Source organism: Pelodiscus sinensis, chromosome 1, assembly GCF_049634645.1.
Source record: "Pelodiscus sinensis isolate JC-2024 chromosome 1, ASM4963464v1, whole genome shotgun sequence".
Taxonomy (NCBI): domain Eukaryota; kingdom Metazoa; phylum Chordata; order Testudines; family Trionychidae; genus Pelodiscus; species Pelodiscus sinensis.
Genome location: NC_134711.1, coordinates 126,627,508 through 126,648,854, shown reverse-complemented (window position 1 = coordinate 126,648,854; position 21,347 = coordinate 126,627,508). Strand labels below are relative to the sequence as shown.

The 21,347-nt window shown below is 41.7% G+C and overlaps 1 protein-coding gene across 3 annotated transcripts in view; it reads left to right on the top strand.

Moving 5' to 3' along the window:
- The window catches only part of CRACR2A (calcium release activated channel regulator 2A), a 122,776-nt gene that overhangs the window by 96,987 nt on the left and 4,442 nt on the right, over positions 1 to 21,347 (top strand). For all 3 annotated transcript variants that reach the window (XM_075900589.1, XM_075900586.1, XM_075900595.1), the window contains 7 exons: positions 602 to 647; positions 1,775 to 1,866; positions 4,446 to 4,773; positions 8,531 to 8,663; positions 10,419 to 10,500; positions 12,206 to 12,320; positions 13,576 to 13,677. In XM_075900589.1, the coding sequence (XP_075756704.1) occupies positions 602 to 647; positions 1,775 to 1,866; positions 4,446 to 4,773; positions 8,531 to 8,663; positions 10,419 to 10,500; positions 12,206 to 12,320; positions 13,576 to 13,677 (898 nt within the window). The remainder of the gene's footprint in view (positions 1 to 601; positions 648 to 1,774; positions 1,867 to 4,445; positions 4,774 to 8,530; positions 8,664 to 10,418; positions 10,501 to 12,205; positions 12,321 to 13,575; positions 13,678 to 21,347) is intronic.

Genomic DNA, 21,347 nt, shown 5'->3' with positions numbered 1-21,347 from the left:
TTAGATCACGGCTAGTCAATACATGGCTCGTGGACGGCAGTTTGGGTTTATGAGGGGCTCAAAACATGATCCGGGGATAGGGTCCTTTGAACAGGGCCTCCACTGGGAACACGCTCCACAATGGCAAGGCATCTCCCTGGTGGGGTGAGCATTGAAAGACACAAGCGGATGGGCTAGCTGGAACAGAGGGGTACAGGGTGTCGGCGTTTCTAGCCTCCAGAGAGGAGGTGCTGGGAGCACCGGGGCATTGTATGAAAGAAGCTATTTGCATATATTTGCATGTATTTGCAACCACACTTAAGCTGCAGCCCTCAGCATGTGCTGTGAGTATCATTGTGGCTCCTGGGACTTCCAAAGTTGAGTAGCCCTGGTTTAGATAATACTTAGTCCTGTTTCAGAGCAGGTGACTGGACTAGTTGACCTATCGAGTCCTACACTGCTGTGATTCAATGGAGAAATCTCAATATACAGCTATATTAAACACATAGTACAGTAAAGAGCCAAAGGTCTGGCTCCTTTAATGTTGAATAGTCAAGCAAGCACAGATTCTAAATTTCTACCATAGTTTGCTGATTCTTTAACTTGTTTCCTTCCCTTCCAGAGAAAAGAACAAACATCTCAGAGATGAACGAGACATGTTTTTCCAGGTAAACAAATACCATGTTTTTAATTTTGTCATGCAGCAATTAAGAAGGGTGTCAGAAATAGGACCTGGGGGCAAGAGACACATGTACTATTCCTCTTCCCTCACATGCTAGCTGTCTTCCCAGTTAAAAGCAAGACTTCTGGCAACAAAATGTATTTATTAAATAAAACTAAAAGCCATTGGAAGCCCAATATGTAGGATACTAAACTCAAGCTATTTTAGGGTCAGGGAGTGATTACTGAAGAACCTAGTTTATAAAAAGCAAAGGAGACAACATAAAAACATAAGACCGGCCATACTGGCTTAGACCAAAGGTCCATCTAGCCCAGTATCCTGTTTGCCGACAGTGGCCAATGCCAGGTGCCCCAGAGGGAGTGAACCAAACAGGTAATGATCACACAGGTAATCATCTCTCCTGCCATCCATCTGCAACCTCTGACAAACAGAGGTCTATGGACACCATTCCTTACCCATCCTGGCTAATAATAAGGAGGTAATTAGATAATCTTCAAATGGAACAATTACAATTCAATTGCATTTATCCAATCCATAGCAATCTCTTTGAGCATTTATATATCAGTGTAGCATCCGAGTCCTGAACACAGATCATTCTAAGACTCCTAGCTCCTGCTCAATGGACACAAGTCAATCCCATTGACTTTGTATCCTGCAGAAGGAGATTAGATCCCCAGGCCCTGAGAGATACCATGGCTTCCTTTTCTCTACTAAAGATCATTCAGGAGTATGAAGTTCAGTCTTTTGCAGAGGTGGCCTGTGTTTCCTTTCTCTAAAAGAAGGAGTGATACTGGATCAGATCAGCAGCTGGTATAAACCAGCATAGCTCTGTTGATTTCATTTATTTCAGTGACATGAGGCTGATTTACATTAGCTTATGATCTGGTCTTCTAGGTCTATAAGGAAGATTAATTGCTGAAGGATCTGGATTTTTCATGTGCTTTTTATTTATCACTCCAGGTTTTGAAACATTTTTCTCTCTGCTAATCCATCAATTTCTTTCTGTCACTCCCATCACTGTATTATCTAAACACTAGCAAAAAATAAACTGTTTTTATTAACCATAACAAATAGCAAGAGTACATTAGTAAGATAAATAATATGTTTCTGCAGAAATGTAAAACGAATGCTCCAAAAGCCAACTGGAACCAAAGATCAGGATCTATCATTGGCAAATATGTAGAGGGAAAGGCCTCACTTAAGAGGTAAGGACTTCATTTTGCTATTTGGCATATTTTGGAAAGTGATAGGGAAAATGCACAAAAGATGTAGAATGCATATTTCACCATGATTGTTCATGAAGCCACTACAGCTTGGAATGGCTAGTGTAATATCGATATTGTATGAACTACTAAGGTGCCAATCAGCACGTCATCTGAGTCTCTGTGATGGGGCAGACAGGCCACACTCTGGCAACGTGGGGCTTAATGAGGCAGAGAGACTGCACACCTGCCACAAAAGGGTTAAGGAAAGCCTGTGATCCAAATGATCCCCTTCCCTCCACTCCCCCACAGCTGGCCAATGCGAGGTGTGAGGAGGGAGTTAAAAGGATGACATCTAGCCTGCGTGAGGCCTGACCAGGAAGGAGAGCAGACTTCTGCTCCTCCCCTCTGCACGGCAAGTCCAAATGCAGTCGAGGGCATAAGGCAGCTTGCTAACTGAATGAAGCATTTGGAGGATGGATTGACTAGGCCTCGGAAGATGGGCAAGAAGGGACTAGTTGTCCAAAGCCAAGCCAGGTACAGAAGGGTAGCATCCTGCCAACAAATCTTCAGATGCATCTGATTTTTAGTTCACAGTTTTCCTTTTAGTTTTGTACCCTAACACACTGGAAGTGGTAGGACTCCTATGTGCTTCAGCAGGGGCTGGGGTTAAAGCACCATGGCAGCAGATGTGAAAGGAGTGACAGATCCTGCAGTAGGAGAGTCTGCTGCCTAGTCCAGTGGATCCCAACCTTTTTAAACCACGGACCAGCAAACTCATTCAAAAACTTTTGGTGGACTGGCACTGAAACATGTGCATATCTGTTATGGTAATCGATTTATTTCCATATTTCCATATTCAGTACGGGAATTAATTTTAAGGAATAATGTGTTATTTTACAGTGAATCTGTACGCACACAATACGTGTCATTGTGTGCATGGGAAGATTAAAATCATACATTGTGAAAGAGATGGCAGGCTTTGCAGAATAGTTCTGGTTTTCACTAATTTTTGGAGAGAGGCAAAGGGGTACAGCAGGCAGGGCAGGAGAATGGGGGCTGTGGCCAAGAGGAAGAAGTGAAGGAAAGAAAAGAAAAAGGGGAACCTAGCCGGGGAGAGGCTGGGCTGAAAGCAGTGGGCACTGACTCTGTCTTGAAGGGCCTCTCCCACCTTGTTCCCTCACCCCACCCCAGGGGGGCTCCGAGCCAGACCCCAGTGCTCAGGGCAGCTGGGTGGCCCTACTCAGCCATGCAGCCCAGCAGCCCCGCTCTGCCATGTGGGCTGGCTGCCCCCTCAGCATCCCCGGCCCCCGGAGCAGCCACCTGCCACACAACCCGCCGGCCGGGCTGCATGGATGCTCCAATAGGGACAGCCTCAGCGTGGCCTCGGCTCCAGCCGCAGCAGACCCGGCTGCCTGCCACACCACTCACCATGCTGCTGCCTGGGGAAATGGGCAAGAGGAGAAATTTTGTGTGTATGTGCAGGCATGCGCCTTATGGGAACTATGCTTCCTAGCAGGCGGGGCTCATTAGCAGCTGGGGGCATGGCCTGGCAGTATGCCACGGCCCGGCAGGCAGAGGTTCACAGTCCGCACCGGCCCGCAGACCGGCGGTTGGGAACCGCCGGCCTAATCAGCCCAGTTTCAGGGCTCTGTTTGAAAAAAAATTAGGATCAGATCTTCAACTATGACTCCCACACTGTTCATGCTGCTTGGGGCTGGAGAAAAAGGAGGTTCCGAGTCATCTTTAGGCTTCCTCAGTTGTGGGAGCAGCAGAAGCCAGTCCAGTATCTGATGTTACTTGGATCAGCATTAGTGTGGCATGATAACGTCAAGAGCTTCTGCTTGAGGAGTGCACCTCAGCCAATGATTGCCGACTAGCTGGGCTGCATAAGAATGTGGTTTGAATAAGACATGAGATTATGGACCATTTAAATCTGAATTATGGGATCTTAAATATGAAGTAAATGAGAACAGGATTAGGGGCTGCATGTCATTAATAAGCTACTCTTGGGCAAAACACCTGGGAAGGGCAGTAGAACATCATTTTGGGGATAGGTCCACAGCATGAGTCTGACAAAGTGTTGACATAAGCTAGTATTAATAGGCGGGCCTCCATAGATTTCAATGGAACTGTGCTGATTTATACCAGTTAGGTCAGAGATAGAAAGGTTTGGTTCATTTCGAACAAGCAGCCTAGGCAGCTTACAACAGCTACTTGAACCAGCTTAGGATGAGCCAAAATTCACTTTTATTCATGTCTGACTTTTCAGCCAAAAATATTACTATTGTTATTGCCTTTAGAATCACGCTACATATGTCCCCTTCCATACAATCAATACAATCAATTATTGTATTGATTTTACACACACATTCATGTTTAACTTACTTTTCAGTCATCAGTTGACTGTACGCTTTAACTCTATTGTACAGAACAGATAGTGTAATGGACCTGAGTGTGTACCTTGTTACACTAATTTAAGGCAGGAATAAATCCACTGGATGGAATTACACCAGTGTAAATGAAATAAAAATCAGGCCTAATATTGTTTGGTAACCTACCTGTTTCTGATCTTTCTTTAGCCAGTCCTCTGAAGAAGAAGATATTTTTAATAACTCGACAAGGAGGAGTTCTATTGGTTTTAATGGATATCTTTGTTCGGAGTCTGACCATGGTACTAATGGGGGAATGCCTCAAACAAAACATCTGCAGAGAATAATATCCATTGAAGAAGATCCCTTACCCCAGCTTCTTGAGAGACCAGTCGGGAAGCAATTAAGCATGTGGACAGAAGAAAACGACAATGCCTCCCCAGAGAAGGAAGTAGATGAAAAACAAATTGTACCATCGTTAGACCACACACCATCATTTCTTAGAGAGCAGCCAGTAGGGAAAGAAACACAGTCAAAAGTAAGGGGTTGACTTATCTTCAGTGGAAGTGGAGGGTATAATGTAATTTTTTTTCACAAACCAAAATCATTTGACTTCCCTTTTATAGACACAAGTTCCATCTATACAATTTGGATGCATATTTTGATGCTCCAATTGATTCATGCATGCTGATCTGATTACTTAGGCCTCTGACTACTTGATTGCATAATGCACCTAAATTCAGACTTGTGCCTAAAATTCATTTTGAAGATGCAAAAATGAAGATGCCAGGCATCAGCTGAAAATACACGCAAGGATTATGATAGTGAGGATTTAAACAACCGTGTGAATTCAAATGATGTTTTCTATATTAATTGCATGAGGACATTTCTCACAGTCTTTATAAGATCAAAATCAGATCAGCACCAAGCAACTAATGGTGGTTCAGGAAAAATCTCACTGGATATGTTCAAAGAGGAGATGAGACAGCCAACTATGAGTGACTGTTGAAAATCTTGAAATCTGACCTGATGATGAGATTAGGAAATGGCACTAGAGGATCCTTTAAGGGACAGAGTAGGATAAAGAAAGAAACAGCCCTTAATGAACATGTCCATTGAAACTGTGTCCTTTTTGCGGGGGGGTCAAACTTGAAATTTTGATTAAATTTTGAACAACTATTTATAGCTGATGGAAAAGTGAGATTTTTTTTTTTTTTTTTTTGCAAAACTTCATGAGAAAAATGTACCCTGCTTTTTGGGTCAAAATTGGAATACTTTTTTTCACTGAAAAATCAAAATTCAGAACATTTCTTCTAGCTCTAACCTTACATTAATGCTCACAATGGAAACCCAAACTCAAATGTGCACAGTCCTGGCTTTATAAAATCACCTCCAGGGTAACTCTGCCGTGAAAAACCTTACTCACACTCTTACTGTCTTGTAAGCAAAGGTATCTACTAGCTAATTTTAGTAGAGCTATTAAGTGTGATCCATTGTTTGATTCCTGAAGTATATATTTAAAAGATTAAGGTGTGGAAAAATAGGTATAATCAATCTTAACTACATAGCTCTCCTTTCTGAAAGAAGCAGGTATTATGCACATCTTTAAAACAATCATAAAATGATGCTGTGGTTACATAATAACTATTATAATTGGCATACTTTGTCATAAAGTATAACCAAGTTACAGACATGTTTTTCAATTTAAAAAGGAAAGCTCATCAGAACTGCTTAGATCATTAATGTGCAATAGCCATAAGGTTCTTTGTACTGTTCTCTCAATAGAAGTAGCCTCAATTATTGGAAACTTCTTACTCTGAACCCACTGGATCTTTCCTCCACTTACAATCAAGTGGACCTTTCTCCTGAACTCCTAACTGCTGAACTCACCATTTAATTAATAGTAAGATGTCCTAGCTATCTGTCAGAAAGCATATTATTATCATGCTGTTGCACATTAAAGATTTAAACCAGAGAATTGGCTTATTAGTGACACTAACTGACAATTGGAAAATCTATTAGCAGGTTTCTTAAACAAATTGATACCAGGAACTTGAAACATTGAGATAGCTCAGGATTTCCCCCTAGTCCTTTTTGTACTTTAGAAGAGAGATGCAACAATTTTATTTGAGAACTAGGATGGTCCAGTGGCTCAGCCATGTGAGTAGGACTTTCAAGATTGAGGTTCTCATCTCAGTTGTGTGACTGGCCTGCTAGGTGATCCAGGGCATGTCATGTCCCCTCTTTGCAATTCTGTTTCCCCTCTCATCCTTTGTCAGTTCTGTCAATTTTGAATGTACGGTCTTTGGGCTAGGTTCATGCTTGTGTGTTTGTACAGTTCCTACCCTGAATGGGCCCTTAACTTCAGCTGAGGGTTCTAGGACATACTGTAATATAAATTAATAACAATAATAAGGAATGCCTAGCCAATTTTCTGCCCACAGATGGGCACGCTGGCATCCACTGATATCTCTGGGAGCTATTGATGTGAAGCCCATGGGAAGAATTTGGCTGCACTGGCATGTGTTATATATTGCACAGCATGTTTTGTATATCCCTGCTTCCCAGAGTCTAGACCCACCTCCAAGCAGCATATCACTGAAATTAGAGAGGGCAAAGTCCAACCAGGTCATCTAGCTCAACTCACTTCCCATAAAGGACTGCCCCATTATAGCAAGGACTCTTGCGCCCTTCAGTCCCAGCTGTGTAGTGGAGGTCATGCAGAGCCTCCTCCTCCAGCACCCACATTACACAAACTGGATGATGATTGTCATTGGCAATAGGCTCGAGGATCAGGATGTGTATGTGTGTGTTTATTGCTGACAGCCTAAAGGTGCAATGTAGTTTGAGTTTTCAATCTAAAAGGATAAGGGAGCGAGAAATAAGAAATCACAGGACTGTTATAACAATGGCTGTTGTTCAAACAGATGAAGATAGAGAGCTAGATGGCTATTTGCTCCAAATGTTGTCCCTGGTAAAAGGACTTCTTGCAGTTAAGGGACACTGTGGAGAACTTTTTCTTGTAGTACAAATATAACTATTTTTCCCCATGATAATTCAGTACTTCCTTCACAGCAGTACCAAATATTGGGCAGTCTGGATTTCTACCTGGCACTGAAGGGAAAGCCAGGCAGACTGCCTGTCTGGGCCAGCTCTCTGTACCCTCTTGCATGTGTTGGAATGCTCACTTTGCATTAAAAGGGGAATCACTCTGCCTCTTTTTCGACAGAATTAGTAATGTGCTCCCCACCTTGCCTTCCCCCTTTCTCCTCTCTGTCCTAGAGCAGCAGATGGTTCTGGCCCCCACTGCAAACTCACTGGTGCTGCTTCATTTTCCACTGCTGCTGAAAATAGAAGGGAAGGGATTTGGGAATAATGATTCCCTTAAAAATGGAATACTGTAGAAATATTCTTCTCCAGCATCCCCATTCAATTTAATCTAAAGAACATGGAAAACATGCAGGCAAAATAAATTATTCTTCCCACATACTTGAGGAGCTAAGAGGTGATTAATAGCTGGATTAACTGGTCCTGGTGTATATCGGCATTCAGCAGTAACTCTATGGAAGCTCATGAATCTATACATTGCAGCAACTGAGAACACAATTAGGCAATAAAAAATATTAGACAGTTTATAAATGTGCTTGTGTTCTCCAGACACACAGTCCATGATATGTATAAAGTTTAGTGTGAGGTTGGTCTTCTGAACAGAGTTGTGCAGAGCGTATTGGTTTGGATTTGCAGGGATAAATGCAAAACTTTTTGTTTCGGCTCACATGGGACTTTCATCCCAAAATAGCCTGGGAATTAGATAGAATTGTTAAATCCATGCAATTATAAAACTAGTCTGACAGCCATATTTTTTTTCTGGTTTGAACTAAAAAGAAAATTACATTGACTCAAAAAGTTGAGCTCAAAGATGCTAGAAATTCTTGGGAAAAAAACACAACTTTGATACAAATTCAATACTTCATTCCTTTTGTTACGTGGCAAAAAGGCTCACAACTCACAGCTAGGAACACTACAGAGACTTCCACTAAAACTAAGGGAGGGCAGACTGGACATTCCTATTATCTTTAAGGTAAAAAAATAAACAATACTCTTTTAAAAAGCCACAATGAACCAAACAACAAACTCTTAAGGTTATTTCAAAAGTCATCAAAGAAGGAGAAAGGATACAGCCTCATTTTTTTTCCACTTTGCAGATCATCTTTAAGTCTTTACAAATTAGAAAAGACAACAGAGTTCAGAGTCACAGTTTAAATTGTCAACTAACTTTTGTGGTTTTTTTGAAGGAGGAGAGAATATATTCTGCCCCCGATCGCTTATTCAAGATTATTTTTGTTGGCAATTCAAGTGTGGGAAAGACTTCATTTTTACAGCGATTCTGTGAAGATCATTTTTCCGCAGGCACATCTGCTACAGTGGGTAAGTTTAAGAAACATTATGATAATTATTACAGTAGTACCGGGGAGGTTCTAGCCAAGGGTCTGTTCCTATTGTGCTAGGAGCTGTACAAACGCATAGTGAAAGAAAGTTCTTGTTGTGAAAAGAGAGAGCAAAGGAACAGAGAAGTGATGTGAGTTACCTGAGATCACAAAGCAGATTAGTAGAAGAATTGAAATTAGAACCAGCGGTGGAATCCGTGGCTCATTGAAATCATTGGCAAAACTCTCATTGGCTTCAAGGGAGCCAGGATTTTTCCTCAGGTCTCCTTGCTTCTATTTTAGTACCCCCATACACTAGATCACACTGCATCCCAAAAGATTAATAAAAGTTTTGGCTTATGTCAGATGTAATTGTGACCATCACTGAATAATAATTACCTAATTTCCAGGAGATGAGGAGAGGGAAGCTTTGTGAAGAGCAAAACAGAAAATGCTAGCAACAAGTTTGCAAAGCTGGGTGCTTAAATGATGCCAATATGGCTTGCGCTTGTAACCAAGCACTTGCAGGCCAGACCTTCAGGCTATGTCTACACTATGGGTTTTGCCGGAAGAGGCAATGCAAATGAAGCGCGGATTAGCATTTTCTCATGCTTCATTTGCATAATATCTTCCAATCCATTTTTGCACAAGATCTTGCGCAAAAAAGGGGGTTTTGCACAAAAATAAAATGTCCACACTGCTTGTTTTTGTGCAAAAAAACCTCTTGCGCAAAAACGGATCGGAAGAGATTATGCAAAGGAAGTGCAAGAAAATGCTAATCCGCGCTTCATTTACATTGCCTCTTCCAGCAAAACCCGTACTGTAGCCTCAGATTAGATGCATAATTTCCTGAGACTTTCAGAAGGAAGATATCAATGTAGATTTGTGGCTGCAGCTTAAATAGCTAGCTTTTAAATATAACCTCGAAAATGCAAGTCATTCATTATACCTGCGAGTCACACCAGGATGTGGGTTGTTATTTGACTGGCCTGCAAATATAGATAAACCAAAAGTAAATGTATAAAGATAAGCACTTCTGACAAGAGTGACAGAGCAGACTCCATAGAACAACTGGTCAGTCATACAGAACCTTGACAAACCCAGACGCAACTCCAATTCACTTCTGCGAAACTAGTTTCTTGTAGTGGAAACATCCTCCACAATCCATCTGAATTTTATGATTAGTTACTGATGGTATTAGGATCAGAAAAGCCAGTGACAGGAATCCCAGTAGCATCAGTGGTGCCACAGAAAATCCTAGAAGAACGTTGCAGAAGAGGGCAGTGTAACCTACTTGTTAGAGCAAGTCTTATCAATATCCAGAAGTTGTATAAATCAAAACTGAAGAACATTTATTTAAGAATACTAGGCAAAATTTTCAAATGTGCCTATATTGGTTACCAGCCTCAGTCCCCTTGACTTTCCATGGCAAATGGGATCCTAAATCACTTGGGCCTTTTAAAAATTTACTCCAGATGAATGACATTTTGTAAGTTACATTTATTAACACATTTACATTTAATATGTTTATGTTATTACTTTAAATATATCACATAAAAGCTTCTGACTATTTTTATTATCAGCTAATTGTAAAGGGCCAGAATTTATTGCATGCCTTCTGAACCAATGAACACAGATTAGAAATATTTGTGGCATGTTTGAACATGATGCTGTTAACTTAAACTACTATGAACCTGATCAGATAATCAGAAATGAAACTGAGTGTATAAAGAGACAACATATGCTGTGTTCATAGGTATTGATTACTGTGTGAAAACAGTGCCAATGGATAACAGCCAAGTAGCCCTGCAACTCTGGGACACAGCTGGGCAGGAACGGTGAGAAACTGTCTTAACTTTCTAAGTCTCCTATTCTGTGAATTTATACAACAACAGCCTTGGGCTCAATCCTGCTTCCCACTAGAGAGGAGAATTAGTTCAGCAAAAGTGAGGGTAGGCCTTGATCCTTTCCCAGCAGGATCAGTATCTGCTAACAGGGGCTATGTCTACATTACTCTGTTCTTCCGGAAAAAGCTACGCAAATTGCAAACCACAATTTGCAAAACTTTTTTCTGCTTCTTTTTTCAGAAGAGGCTTTTCTGACATTTGGCCCATCTACACTGAAAAAAACCCTTTTTTGGAACATCCCTGCTTCCTTGTAAAATGAGGTTTACAGGGATGCCGAAAACGCACGTCTGCTCTTCCGAAAAAAATTTCCTAAGAGCAGATGTGTTCCCTGGACACAGCATAGTTTTTCCGGGAAACCTCCAGTATTCCGGAAAAACTCTGCAGTGTAGACGTAGCCAGAGCCAGGAGAGCCAGCCTGTTGTAAAGTTTCTGAAAGAACTTGTCTCACAAGGAGCAGAACTGATTAAAAATATTCTGTCATTCCATCAGGTTTTTTCAACTAAAAATTACTTTTTAAGAAAATGAACGTTTTCACACACAAAATACCCGATTCCCTTTCAACTTTTCAGGGGTTCATTGAAAGACCAAAAATGAAAAACATTAATTTTGATTGGAAAAAAAAGTTGAAAATAAAAAATTATTCAATGATCAAGTGAAAAACTGACTAATTTTTTACATAGAGGAGTGAGAAATCCTTGCAATAGCACACCAAGTGCAGTTCGGAAGATATGAAGTATGGGTTCAGAGCATATGTACTATCACCAGCTGGACAAGAACAGAAAGACAAGGGAAAGGGTCAGCAGCAGGATTTTTTAAAACACTGCACACTTTTGTTTTTTGTTTTTATCTTTTAGTCATTGACATTGTGAGTTCCATACATGGAACTTCCACCAAATGAGAAAAAGAATAAGCTATTTTGGGATAGATGAAAAGGAGAAGGATAATAAATCTAGAAAGCCCTGAATTTGTTCCCTCACCATATTTCTCAGTATAGTTAAATTTCCCCTTCCTATTGACACTACATTCTGTTGGAAACTGTTCACTCATCTAGTATGTGGGATTGTCAAGGATAACAGGAGAGGTTTCATGTGTAAAAGAAAGGAAAAATCCACTCTGATTGTCCTTGAGCTTAAATGTGTCCTCTGAGTATAAATTCATATTTGTAAATGAAGCTTTGGTCTGCCAGCTGTTACTCATGTGAATAAACCTTACTATGGCAACACGGTGAGCTTTTCCCCCATCTCTGCCAGTGACTAGCCACTTAAACGTGTCTATCCCTGCATTCACTGTGCATCCCTAAAGGAGTGTAATAAGCTTAACTGCCTTTGTAAATTACTATAAGATTTGGAAATGAAAAGAGCTACAGGTGTACTGTTGTTACAGCTCATGTCCTGGTGACGTCACTAGGACTACTTACGTGAGTTGGGATTACACATACGAGTGGGGCTTATATATTGGTGAGCCAAACTGAGCTTATATAAGAATGCAAATGTTCTATCTAGATCCCTGTGTGTAAATCTTCAGTGCTTCAGGATTGAAGAGTTGGTGTGTAGCTTCTGACCATTAAACTGTTATCCATATTGTCACATTGCTACTGCTCTAAGACAAAGGGCTATAAACACATTCTTGTTTGCAGGTACCGGAGTATTACCAAGCAGTTTTTCAGAAAAGCTGATGGTGTCATTGTGATGTATGATATAACAGCAAAAGACACATTCACAGCTGTCAAGCAGTGGTTGGTGAGCATTGAGGTAAGAGGACATAGCTTTCAGTCTAAACTGCTCTGGCCACAGCCTTCAAGTCCTTGAGGTCATGCATGTCAAACAGTATCCACTGTAAATTCTGTAAAACTGGTTTATTTTATAGGATTCAGCTTCCTGGGGGAAAAACAAGTTGTAGAATATCTTGTTTTTACTCTCTGCTGCCTACCAGTCATCGTCCCTGCTCCCAAAGAGCTTTTTGCAACTCAGAAATGCGACTGTGTATTCAAATCTTATGGCAATAAGCAGTGTGCTAATGTATGTAACATTGCTATCTGTGCTGGCCACTAGGTGGCCTCTGTACTTTGGAGCTAGGCTCAATTCTTCAAATACTTACTACTGTCAGTTGCCCTGACAACTGTGAGTAGCCCCACTGAAGTAAACCCAGGATTAAGCATTTTCAGGATCAGGCCCTTATTTATCATGTTTTCTGAACAATTAAATATTTTATAACAATTCAACACATAAAAATAGCTTTAGAAGATAATTTTAGTTTTGATCAGGAAACATAGCCTTCTTTTTCAATTCCAATATTTTATACATTTGATTCATCTTGACTGACAAATTTTGAGAGATATTAACTGGCACTGAGTTCAAGACATATGGTCAAATCCATTGCCTTTAATTCAGGCAATATGCATACATAATCATGTAATGAATTTAGTCTCTGGTGTACACTTGGTAATATACTCATTCTCATAGTGTTATACATGGTAATAAATACCACTTCTCATAATTAAATTTGATCAAATGTATTATCTCTATTTACATTATGCACGTTGATTGTATAATTGGCTCCAAATGCAGTTGTTTCATGCCTATCTAAATGGAAAAGTAGTTGGCAGGCACCTGGGGCTTTATGTAGCACAGTCTTTCTTTCTTTCTTTCTTTCTTTCTTTCTTTCTTTCTTTCTTTCTTTCTTTCTTTCTTTCTTTCTTTCTTTCTTTCTTTCTTTCTTTCTTTAAATCTGAATGTTTTTGGAGCTGCACTGTTATTCAAGGAATGTCCAGTATGGTAATGCATTTCTCCCACACAATAACTCCTTTATTCCTTTTGTCCAATTCTGATGCCTGATGTAATTCTTCATAAAAAAACACTTTACTTGCCTGTTACATCTTCAGTATTTTCATTTTTATGTTGGCATCTAGTGGGATTTGGCTGTGCTTCATATGTAATCATTTTTAAAAATATTTGAATGATGTTGACATATTGTGTGCCGTATAGATTAGTGTTCTTTGCTCTGCAGGAGGCAACTGGAGAAAATATACCTGTCCTATTGCTGGGTAATAAAACCGATAATGAAAAAGAACGAGAAGTCCCTTATGGACTAGGAGAACATCTAGCCAAGGTACAGTATGGAGAAGGGAATCGGTAATAAAAACTAATAGATGAAAGCATTTAAAGAATGTTGGATTATATATAGAAATTCAAGTTATTGTTTTTAAAAAGGCAATTGCTTTTAGAAGGGGAAAAACCCCTTTGATACTTATTAGTCAATCTTCATAAAACATTTCTACCAAGCAGTTATTTGATATATTTTGTACCTTAATTACCTAACTAAAAATGAAAAATGTCCAGCATTTGTTATTGTTTGTCATTGTTATTATTTGTCAAATTATTTTCTGAACATCTTACAGACTGTGGTTTTACTGTGAATTGTAAGTACTGATCATAATTAATGTGTAGTTGGTCACCCAAGTCACACTATGGTGTTTCTGATCCATGATTAGATAATTATTTTTTTTTAGACAGGAGAATAATCACTGAATAGTGAATGATGGGATATCACCTTAGGGATTTTCTTACAGAGGCACCTTTTGTCTCCCAGTCCCTGCTCCTGATTTTTCACACTTGCTATCTGGGTACCCTAAGTTGATTAGCAAATAACAAAAGCATTTGCTCACACAGATACTATGTTTTCATTGAGGTGTGTAGTGAATATGAAGTTAAATGAATGACAGTACCTACAAAAGATTAATCTATATATAGAAATCAGTTGTCCAAATCTTGATGACAAAGTGAACTAAAAGGGGCAGAAATATGTCTTCATCAAAATTAAAATAGATGTCTAATTCCACAAATATGTCTGCAAATACATTTTCCCACTGTTCACTATTTATTGGTAACAGATTTACTAGGCTGTCCAAAATGCAATGAAGACAATGCAAGCAATATTTAGCCCTGTGAACATATTTTGAAGAGTTAGGTCTGTGGGGGTATGTCTACACTACTAAGTTAATTCGAACTAACGGATGTTAGTTCGAATTAACTTTGATAGGCGCTACACTAGCGCTCCGCTAGTTCGAACTTAATTCGAACTAGCGGAGCGCTTAGTTCGAACTAGGTAAACCTCATTGTACGAGGACTAAGCCTAGTTCGAACATACTAGTTCGAATTAAGGGGTGTGTAGCCCCTTAATTCGAACTAGTGGGAGGCTAGCCCTCCCCAGCTTTCCCTGGTGGCCACACTGGCCAACAGCAGGGAAACTCTATTGCCCCCCCCCGGCCCCGGACCCCTTAAAGGGGCACTGGCTGGCTACGGTGCCCGTGCCAGGTGCAAGCCTGCCAGCACCCAGCCAGCAGACCCTGCACCTGGCACGGCTCGAGCCAGCCACCAGATACCCCCCAGCCCTCCCCCTCTTCCCAGGACGAGGCTACCGGCTCCTGGGAGCTTGCCCAGGACCACAAGAGGTGGGCACCCACCTGGTCCAGTGCAGACATCATGGACCTTGTCCACGAACTCTGCACTAGGCACAGGAAAGTGGCCGTCTAGGGCAGGAGAGCTGCCAGCCTGGCCACCCAAGAGCAGGTTTGCATGAAAATCAAGGTGGTCCACTGAGAACCCCAACCCTGAGCCCTGAGCTTAGAATGGCCGTACTGGGTCAGACCAAAGGTCCATCTAGCCCAGTAGCCTGTCTGCCGACAGCGGCCAATCCTAGGGACCCTGGAGGGGATGGACCAAAGACAGTGACCAAGCCATTTGTCTCGTGCCATCCTTCTCCAGCCTTCCACAAACTTCGGGCAGGGACACCACTCCTACCCCCTGGCTAATACCACTCCATGGACCCAACCTCCATGAATTGATCTCACTTCTCTTTAAACTCTGTTCTATTTCTAGCCTTCACAGCCTCCTGCAGCAAGGAGTTCCACAGGTTGACTATTTGCTTTGTGAAGAAGAACTTTCTGTTATTAGTCTGAAGCCTGCTACCCATTCCTTTCCTTTGGGGTCCTCTAGTCCTCCAATTATGGGAACTAATGAAGAACTTTTCTGTATGCACCCTCTCCACCCCACTCATGCTTTTATAGACCTCTATCATATCCCCCCTCTATCTCCTCTTTTCTAAGCTGAAAAGTCCCAGTCTCTTTAGCCTCTCTTCATATGGGACCTGTTCCAAACCCCTGATCATTTTAGTTGCCCTCCCCTCTCCCACACTCTCTCTTCCCCTCTCCCACCTCCTTTTCCCAGTCTGCCTGAGTTCTGTTCAATAAAGAGAGTTTCTATTTTTGAACACACATGTCCTTTATTTTGTACATCAGGAAGGGGGGTTAGGGAGGGGTAAGTGGAAGGAGGTGAGGGAGGGATGGGGTATGAGCCCCCAATGGGGAGGACTGGGCTGGCTCTGCGGGCTTCTGGGGGTGGAACTTCTCCTGCAGCCCCCCAATTGCCCCCTCTCCCCAGATGGCAGCCTGCGGCAAGTGCAGCCGATCTGATAGCCGAGTGCTGTGATGTGCCCAGTGGGTACTCTGGGCAATCCAAGCCAGGACTGCTTTGCAAGCGGGGCACCCCTGAGAACTGTGTGTCCGGGGTGGGGGTCGGGTCCCTTTAAGCACAGCCCTCGGCTAGCCTGAGACAGCAGCTCCATGCTCTAAGTCCTCATCTGATGCCCTGCCAGCACTGCTTCTGGCCATCCTTAACCCCGGTTCAGGGTCCACTCTGTGTGGACATGCTAGTTTGAATTAGCAAAACGCTAATTCGAGCTAGTTTTTTAGTCTGGATGCGTTAGTTCGAATTAGCTTAGTTCGAATTAACTAATTCAAACTAAGTTAGTTCGAATTAGTGCTGTAGTGTAGACATACCCTGGGTTACCTTTGATCAATACAGAGACCAATAATAATTTATCTCCATATATAAGTCTTGTGGTTGTATATGGCTTATATTTTGTGTTCCAAAGATTAGGAAGGGTGCTTTCTTATTTAGTGCCTGATCCTACTTCCAGTGTAGCAAGTTACAAAATTTCTATTGACTTCAGTGCCAAACTATCAGCTCACTAGTACTTAAAAGTTTCTGGTTTTAGCAAATGTGTTTGATTTTTGTGTAAGTATCCAAATGCAGGTACAGTTTCAGGGCCTGCAGGTCACTTTCTAGGAAGGACTCTAAGGGTATGTCTACACTAGCCACCATAGTTGGAGCTAGGGTGGCTAATGTAGTCATTCAAACTTGCAAATGAAGTCTGGTATTAAAATATCCCGGGCTTTATTTGCATGTTCCCGGGCGCCGCCATTTTTAAATGCCCAGTAGTTCGGACTCCCTGCCCACGGCTACACGCGGCACGGGCTAGGTAGTTCGAACTAAAGCCCCTAATTTCGACTACCGTTACTCCTCAGTATTAGGGGCTTGAGTTCGAACTACGTAGCCCGTGCTGCGTGTAGCCGCGGGCAGGGAGTCCGAACTACTGGGCATTTAAAAATGGTGGCGTCCGGGAACATGCAAATAAAGCCCAGGATATTTTAATCCCGGGCTTCATTTGCAAGTTCGAATGACTACATTAGCCACCCTAGCTCCAACTACAGTGGCTAGTGTAGACATACCCTAAGGTAATATTATTGAAGCCTTATACAAAAAGCAAATTACACATAAAAGGTAAATGGAGGGAGTGGGGGGCTATTTGTCATTTAGGTCTTTTTAAAAAGGGGCAACTCGTAAAACCAAAAGCGACCAGGAGTCCTGTGGCACCTTCGAGACTAACAGATGTATTGGAGCATACGCTTTCGTGGGCAAAGAACCATTTTGTCTGTTAGTCTATAAGGTGCCACAGGACTCCTTGTTGCTTTTGCAGATCCAGACTAACACGGCCACCCCTCTGATACTTCATAAAAACAAGATGAATCACTCTGAGGTGCAGAGCTTGCAGTCTACAAGGTCATTAAGTGTTACATGGCATGTAAGGAAACCAAGGTTACATCTACACTGCAAGCTTCTTGCACAAGAACTGTTTTGCAGAAGAGTTCTCGCATAAAAGGTCTTGCACAAGAGTGCATCCACACTGCCATGTGCTTTTGCGCAAGAGATGTGCTTTTGCGCAAGAGTGTCCATGGCAGTGTGGACACTCTCTTGCGCAAGAAATCTCTGATGGCTATTTTAGCCATAGCGGTTTCTTGCACAAGAAACCCCTGTTGCCCATCCATACTGCCCTCTTGCTCAAGAGCTCTTATTCCTCACGGGGAGAGGAATAACTCTTGCGCAAGAAGCCCTCTGTTCTGACACTTTACTTTAAATTTACATGTGCAAGAATGTGCATGCAGTGTAGATGCTCTGCAAGTTTTTGCACAAGAACGGTCGTTCTTCCACAAGAAGCCTGCAGTGTAGACGTAGCCCAAATGTTTTACAAATGTAACATAAAACAATGTCAAATGAAAAATGATAACAGTCAAATGAATGAATACTGTATTCATTAGACTGCATTGCTTGATGGAGCAAGAGGAAGGAGTGATCAGTGACAATTTGTCTTTTGAAAAGCTGCAAGATTTACTTAAATTATAGCAATTTGCTTGTTGAGCTTATAATGATTTACTTTAATGGAATATTAATTACTGCTAAATGGCAATGTAATTCCTATGAAACCACATATGACATCTCCATTAAGGAATCCATTGCAGTTGCTTACTTACATGAATTACTCCTAGAGCACTCAGACTACATTGGATCAAATCCTCATCTGATGTGTAAATCTCCACAGCTTCATTAACATCAAAGGGGAGCATCTACACAGCAGCTTTATTTCAGAATAACTGACATTATCTTGAAATAATGAAATGCACGTCCACACAACAAGCCATTATTTTGAAATAATGGCGAGCTGGAGGACTTCTTACTCTGATTCCTGTAACTCTTACTTCATGAGGAGTAAGGGAAATCAAAGGAAGAATGTTCTTCCTTAGACTTCCTGCTGTGTCGACAGCTCCAAAAGCAATTGACATAGCTGAAGTTGCATAGCTTAATTCAGATTTTGCCCTGCTGTGTACACATGCCCAAAGAAGCTAAACATATTTATACCAGCAGAGCATCTGACTCATTGTCAGTAAGTTTTCAAGAACGCTGGTAGATCACATTTAAAGTACTGCAGTACTAGTGCAGTGATTTCATTGCTTCGGCTGCTCCTGCCCCCTAGTCCCTTTTTCTCTCTTTTCATTTTAAAAAGGCCAGGCAATGGGACTTTCCTGTCTTCTTTAGTTCAAGAGGCTATCCCACAACCAGTAACTGCCAAGATCACTCTTCTCTCCTTGCTTGTCAGTTTGTTTTTTCCCATTTTTACGTGCTTTCTCATTGGTCCATGATTTTTCAAAAATAAAGGTCAGTGGGACAATAAGTTCATTAGCCAGTTCCCTTGATAGTGGAGGATGTGCCTGGTATGGTTAATGAGACATAACTTGCCTTCTGCTACTGAGGTTTTCCACTGTGCATGTTGTCCGTACACTTTCCCTTCAAAGTCCAAAGGCACGGCTTCTAGTGCAGGACTGACTGGATCATCAAAAGAAGGGTCTGTTTGGCAGACTGATGGAGGTGAATGATCAATTAAGTATACCTTATTATCTCACATTAAGGATTTGCTCTGCCATAGGGCATTTTCTGAGATACCAGTTCTGATTCATACCAGTATCATGTCTGTGATCTCCCCTCAAACAAGATGCTGATAGGTTGTAGGAGAACAAGGGAAGGGCAGTGCTACTCCCAATCAGGCTCATATATATCATCCCAATGCTGGCTAGATTTCCTTTTGAGGTCTGGCTGCATTCTTATATAAAAGGACAAAGGGGAGTTGCCTGAGATTATATTTAATTTCAAATGTGTATTTGTGTGACTATTGATATATTTAACCAGGAAATTTCACCAACTAGCCTGAGATAAGCTAGAAATAGCCTCAGTGTGTGTGTGTGTGTGTGTGTGTGCGTGCGCGCACGCGCATTATTAAAACAGTTATTCAGCATATTAATAGTCCAAACTTGTATATATCTTCAGCTATCAATAAAACACAAATTTAAACCAATATTGCTAATTCATTTTTCTTTCTCATCAGGCCTTGCAAGGCTCAGTACAATAAATTAAATTTGGAATATTCATGAAAACGTAGAAAATAAAACACTGATAAAACACAATTCTAAAAAAGAAGGGCTCAAAGAAAACCACTGTGTAAACTGCAACAGACTCCATGTCTGACAAGAAATGCATGTTGGTTGTGTTGTTGTTCTGGTAACATCTTTATTGTCTAAGGCAGTGTTCTCCAATTTTATTTGGCCACGGACCCCTTTTAAACTCAAAATAATTTTACAGAACTCCTAATAATAGTCTTATATATGGAGCTGAAAAGAAGACCACAAATAAGTAAGGATAATAATAAACAAATGCTAATTGAATATATTCTCACCAGTCATGTTGGTATGCAAAAATATGCATAAAAGCAAGTCATCTTCAATAGATTTATCAACATCATAATGGACAAATACTAGCAAAACTGCAAGGCCTGCAACATCAGAGGACTCATCTAATTGTAATAAATATGCATCACATAGATTCAGCTGAAAAATAAGCACTTTCTTGATGTCAGTAGCAAGATTGTGAATACAACACGTGACAGTATTGTTTGATAGTGACACAGCCTCAACTTTTTGACAACACTTCTCATCCAACATACACATTACAATATCTTTTGCGTGTGGTTTTACAAGTGATTTCCCAGTTGTGTGCACTTCTCTGGTGAGCAATAAATGATAACTAACTCTGTGAGGGTATGTCTACACTACAGCACTAATTCGAACTAACTTAATTCGAATTAGTTAATTCGAACTAAGCTAATTCGAACTAATGCATCTAGACCTAAAAACTAGTTCAAATTAGCGTTTTGCTAATTCGAACTAGCATGTCCACATTGAGTGGACCCTGAACTGAGGTTAAGGCTGGCCGGAAGCAGTGCCGGCAGGGCATCAGGTTAGGACTTAGAGCGTGGAGCTGCTGCCTCAGGCTAGCCGAGGGCTGTGCTTAAAGGGACTCGACCCCCACCCCGGACAGACAGTTCTCAGGGGTTCCCGCTCGCTTGTCTAACTCGATGAGGGACAGCAAAGCAGTCCTGGCTTAGAGTGCCCTGAGTGCCCACACTCGGCACATCACAGCACTCGGCCATCAGCCCGGCTGCACTTGCCATAGGCTGCCATCCGGGGAGGGGGGTCAATCGGGGGGCTGCAGGAGAGCTTCCACCCCAAGGAGCCCGCAGAGCCACCCCAGTCCTCCCCATCGGGGGCTCGTACCCCATTCCTCCCTCACCTCCTTCCACTTACCCCTCCCTAGCCCCCCTTCCTGATGTACAAAATAAAGGACACGTGTGTTCAAAAATAGAAACTCTCTTTATTGAACAGAACTCAGGCAGACTGGGAAAAGGAGGTGGGAGAGGGGAAGAGAGAGGGTGGGAGAGGGGAGGGCAACTAAAATGATCAGGGGTTTGGAACATTTATAAAGAGAGGCTAAAGAGACTGGGACTGTTCAGCTTAGAAAAGAGGAGACTGAGGGGGGATATGATAGAGGTCTATAAAAGCATGAGTGGGGTTGAGAGGGTGCATACAGAAAAGTTCTTCGTTAGTTCCCATAATAGAAGGACTAGAGGACCCCAAAGGAAAGGAATGGGTAGCAGGCTTCAAACTAATAACAGAAAGTTCTTCTTCACGAGCAAATAGTCAACCTGTGGAACTCCTTGCTGCAGGAGGCTGTGAAGGCTAGAACTATAACAGAGTTTAAAGAGAAGTTAGATCA